The 5352-nt window shown below is 33.0% G+C and overlaps 1 protein-coding gene across 1 annotated transcript in view; it reads right to left on the reverse strand.

Annotated features, from left to right (window-relative positions):
- Nucleotides 1-2675, reverse strand: part of LOC110116752 (probable ADP-ribosylation factor GTPase-activating protein AGD9) — a 19347-nt gene extending 16672 nt beyond the window's left edge. The window contains exons 1-2 of the mRNA XM_020850451.2: nt 2515-2675; nt 2261-2379 (exon numbers count right to left, since the gene is read on the reverse strand). Of these exons, the coding sequence (XP_020706110.1) occupies nt 2261-2379; nt 2515-2583 (188 nt within the window). The 5' untranslated portion in view covers nt 2584-2675. The remainder of the gene's footprint in view (nt 1-2260; nt 2380-2514) is intronic.
- Nucleotides 2676-5352: the final 2677 nt, after the last annotated feature.

The following is a 5352-nucleotide window of genomic DNA, read 5'->3' on the forward strand; positions in this document are numbered from 1 at the left end:
TTAAGGGAAAATTTTATAAGATGGTGGTGAGACCTGCAATGCTTTATGGTGCCGAATGTTGGCCATTAAAAGAGAAGCATAATACTAAGTTAAGTGTTGCAGAGATGAGGATGCTTAGGTGGATGAGTGGCTTAACCCTTAGAGATAGGATACGAAATGAGCATATATGTGAAATGGTTGGAGTAGCTCCAGTGAAATATAAGATTAGAGAGCGTCGCCTTAGATGGTTTGGTCACATTAAACGAAGGCCTTCTGATGACCCAGTTAGGAAAGTTGAGGTATTAGATTTGGCTTATGTTAAGAAAGGTAGAGGTAGAACTAAAAAGACTTGGTTAGAAAATATTAGAATTGATCTTTCTTTATTAGATTTAGATGATAATTTGACTTTTAACCGGATACAATGGCGAAAAAGGATTCATGTAGCCGATTTAGTGGTCCAAAGGCTTGATGTTGTTGTTGTTGAATTAAATCAAAATCCCACTCTTAATAGGATACAATGGAGAAAAATAATTCATGTAGCCAACCCCAATTAGTGGGATAAAGGATTCTTGTTGTTGTCATCTACCATCAAATTCACTTTTTTTCTTTGTGCCCATTAAAAATTATATCATGGATTCTCTTCTAATTGGGTTTTTCATAATCTTTTAAATCTTAACTATGTCAAAATAGATGATAAATCACAAATTTTGGATCGTGAATGCTACCAGACTAAAGTATGTAAGAACAACTTCAAACAAGCAAATATAATTTCCTTTCTATCATGATTGTAAGCTATGATACTTGTTCAAGAATCTCAAACCAACTGTCTATAATCTCAACTTCAATTGTTTCATTAAAGTAAGATAACTACTTTTTTTATACCTTGAGAAGAAACTTCTCTCCATTTTGTATTTTTCACAACTTCCTTCTTTGTTAATGGTTTATCTTCGATAGCTTGCCTTCTATTAGATGAATCTCTTCCTATATGAGTGGCGATAGAGTAAATGTTGGTGGTGTTGCCGTTTCCATAAAAACTTAAAAAACAACCATCATGGTGGCCACTTGTTCCTTCATCATGGCCATCTAATCAAACATCTCTTCTTTCATGTTGAGAAGATCTTAAATTTTCAATAATCTATCCTATAGTTGAATTCAAACTTCATAGAATCATCAAGAGTATCCATCTAAATACTAAATTAGCAAATACAACCATGAACTTCTTTTCCAAGAAGTTGAAACTAGTACCTTGATTCTAAATTATGATCTAACATTAGATAAGTGAAAAACTTTTAGAACAAATAGGTTTTTGCTCAAAATTTCCACAATATTTGAACTATTGATCATTGCCATCAATGATCCAAATTTTCTACCTCATGAGCATGGTCATCAGGTATCCTATTGATGACATGTCTTTACCTGCAAACACTTGATGGCTTGACCTTTTCAACATTACGATACGAAAAATTCTTTCAATAATATCTTCCAAGATAGAAAAATATTACAACGCAGCACCTACGCAACTCTTTGCATAATAAAAAATTACAATTAGCCTCAACAAAGAAGCGTTCAACATTTTCACCAAGAAAATCATAATATAAGCATTGCTTGGCATTACACATAAGTCATTTTCTTCATAAAGCACAGATCTGATAGCGCTTAATACAAAGCAATAAGCCTACAGCTTGTTAAAGGGTTTGGCTCAAGTGAGGGATGGAAAGCTTCATGGCAAGTAAGAGACTTTGTTTACCCTCAACAAGTTAGAACAACCTTATAGCCAAGCATGTCATCAACCATGCAAAGTAAGGATAGACTATATAAACATCCAACAAATATACCCATACAGAAGTATAAATCCAACAATTTTCTTTTGGCATACATCTACCACGAATAATTGGACTAATGTCAGAATCTTTATAGCTCAACTCTAAATCTAACCTTTATAATGCGTGCCTTATCATCAACTTTAGCGATCCCATCAAGAAATTTTACAGGAAGCATACGAATGCAGCTGTGCTGCTGCGAACATTGTCTTTAGAATGTATACTCCAGAAGGTTAGTTAATAATGATTTTCGTTCTAAGAAATTAGGCACAAATGTGACAGCTAATCTCGTTCAGCTGGTTTTTGCTTAACTCAACAAAACCAGATACCATCATCGTCACAAAATCGAACTAAATCGGTTGAAATTATAAAAAAAATATTACAAGATCCCGACAAAATCAACCAATATCAAGCCCTAAAAAATTGTAAGGAAAAGTGGAGCACCGTAGTAAGATCCGAACCTGACAAAGCTAACATGGACGCCGAGGCTGCGGTGGACAGCCGAGCAGTCGATGCAGAGGAAGATCCCATACGTCACAGAAGCCCAGGTAGGATTCTTCGCGTTGCAGTCAAAGCACATCTGAAAAGAAAAGCAGCCCAAAAGAATTCCAGTCAGGACTTATTAGATCGGGAGAACCACCCCATCTCAGCCCTAATCGATCTCGAGAGATAACAGAAACTGAATCACAAAAGCAAGTAACAAGAATTTCTTTACCTTGTTTTCTGACCTAGATCTGAGCTTCTTGAAGACAGAGTTCTTGTCGGCAAGGGTTTCGGATGCCATGACGTGGGCTGAGAAACCGAGAGAGGCTGTGATCGTCGGCGACAAAGAGGCACAGAGCTGAGGAAAGGGCCCGAGACCGGATCGTTTCGAAGAAAATGAAAAGAAAACCGTCTTTTGGCATATACCACCCTCTCTTATTTTATATGACACTCTACTTTTCTCTAATTTTCAAATTAAACCGACCACCAAATGCGCTGTTAGTTCGTTAGGGTGTCCATTGTGGCAATAAATGTTTAACGTGGGCCAGTTGAATTTGAGCCTGATTTTAAGAGGACAACTGATTTGTGCTTAAATCAAAGGAATAAAGGAAGACTTTAAGCATTTGGGTGATCTGTAAGTTAGTACAAGATAAGAAAAACTACTTGCTTCAATTTTTTCTAAGCTCATTGTTTAATCTATTATGATATTGTAATCAATAATTAAGCACTAATTATTCTTAATAAAACTAACTATATATAAACTAATTAAGATTATAGGTAATGTTAAATCTAAATATTTTCGTCAATTATTTCATAATCCTACTTTCAGAAGCAAAGAATGAAAGAGAGAGAATTTTTAGTGTGATAAGATATAAGATTTCACTTAATGAAGCTCAAATATAGAGAATAATATGTAAATGAGTCTAACTATGATATTTTAATTATAGGTTTAGGTTGAAGCTCAAATGATACAGTATTGGTTGCACATAGGGTTATATAAATAAAAAAGATTACAAAAGAATGTGTAGCCTAATTCTATATGACTGTCAATTAAAGATTGAATCAGTCATTTGCTTAGTCACTATACTAATGAAAGTGAGATTTTTCATCTTAATTGAGGTTTTTGATTGAAGGAAATCATAAACTTAGTTGGAAGAAGTAGTTGACTTTGTTAGAATAAGTCTTTAACATTGCTGGGAAAGTCTCCGACCTAGGAGAGCTCTCTTTGAATGTAGCAAGTTCACAAAATTGTTGAATTGTGTCAAATTAGTTTGAACCACTTCTACATATATTTGGTTATGCATTTAGTTCCTTGATTTTTTTTATATCTTCAAAAGATTACTACCCAAAGAATAAGTTGACTTTGTTATACATTTAGTTCCTTGATTTTTTTATTTATTTTGCTAAGGAATTATAACAAAAGCTTTGTAATATTAAGTCACAATCAATTAGCTAGATTGTGATATATAATATTGCTCTATTGCCCACGTCAAAAAAATTTCGAAGTCTATAAATTTGAAATGAGTCATTCATTTGAACACTTGAGCCATTCATTTGAACACTTTGGTTCAATCTTCTTCTTCCTCTCCTTTTTAGTTGAAGCTTTGCAATTTTGATAGTTTAAACAAAAATATGATTGTCCCAAATATATAACATTAATATTTCAAAAGATGATATCATTGTTGATTTCTTTGGAAAATAAAAGAAAGGAAAGGGTTCCTCTGAGAAAAAAAAAAAAGCAAAAAGAATGTAAGTGTAGTTGGGAAGAGCAAAGCAGATCTATTCTACCAAATCTTTAGCAGTTATTTCTAAGTTCTTTACTCGAAGCAGTGGGTGAATGCTCAACTATTCATAGTACTCTTTCTACAAAGTCAGCTATCGAGAAAATCATTGTTGATGGTAATGAACTTTATTATTTTATTTGAAACCCTAATCCCCCCCCCCCTCCCCCTCTAGACCCCCCCCCCCCCCTCTCTGTATTTTTTAATAAAATTTTCAAAACTTATATAATTCATTATTCAAAGAGTGATCTTTTGGGAAAACAAATTAACATTGACCAATTAATTTACAATGAACTAAGCATTGATAATACTGAGAAAACTACTAATGAACTAAGTCATGAAAAGCCTAAAGTTGATGTTAGCCAAACTTTTACAAATGAGTTGAAAACTATAGTTAGTTAGTTAGAGGCAGTGCTGAGATATGAAGTCAAGTAAATGATATCTAAAAAGTGAAAAGAAATCGACTATGCGACTATTGAGAGTGTTACTTCTTTCACTCCTTGGATAAGCTTTTACCTCAATATTGTTGACAAACATATTTCAAGTTATATAAGATATATTTTACCTCTTCCAATATCTGCTTCTAAAAAATTAAGAATTATTACAGAGAAATATTGGAGAACTCTCTCAAACTAAGTTAGTCAAATTCTTAATACCCCAAAGAAAATTATTGGGATGCTTACTAACAAGAGAAAATTGTTTACTTTTACTCTATAAGTGCTTTCATAATATTCAAAGTGTAATTTTCAATTCACCAAGAGATTTTTTCAAAGTGTCAATATTGAAGACAGTTTAAGAGTTATCTTCTAAAGTCAACCTATTAAAGTAATTTTAATTAATTTCATTATAGAATAATTATGAAGTTGAAAAGTCTAACTTCAATGAGTCACTGATACTCTTCTTTTTTCTTCTTTTTTTTTTTTTTGAGAAAAGCATTATGCAATTAATAGAAGAAAAGAACTAGATACAAACTAAAGTAAAGGCTCACATTCCTTCTTCAAAAGCAAACAAAGAGAAGGAGGAATGCTAGCAAATGTAGAACTATCAAAGAAAAAGTTAGCATCTAAAGCTAAAGTAGCACATAAATCAGCTACCTTATTACAATCTCTATGAACATGATTAAGAATCACCTTATTGAAATTGGTCAAGAACATAAACTCCTTCTCCACCTGATCAGCCCCTTGCCACTTGTTCTTGTTCAAAGAATTTTTGATGAATTTGATAACATTGATGTTATCTCCTTCAATTATTACTCCTTTACAATCAAGCATCCATGGTTGAATGAGTCT

Source organism: Dendrobium catenatum, unplaced genomic scaffold (genome assembly GCF_001605985.2).
Source record: "Dendrobium catenatum unplaced genomic scaffold, ASM160598v2 fragScaff_scaffold_1024, whole genome shotgun sequence".
Classification (NCBI taxonomy): domain Eukaryota; kingdom Viridiplantae; phylum Streptophyta; class Magnoliopsida; order Asparagales; family Orchidaceae; genus Dendrobium; species Dendrobium catenatum.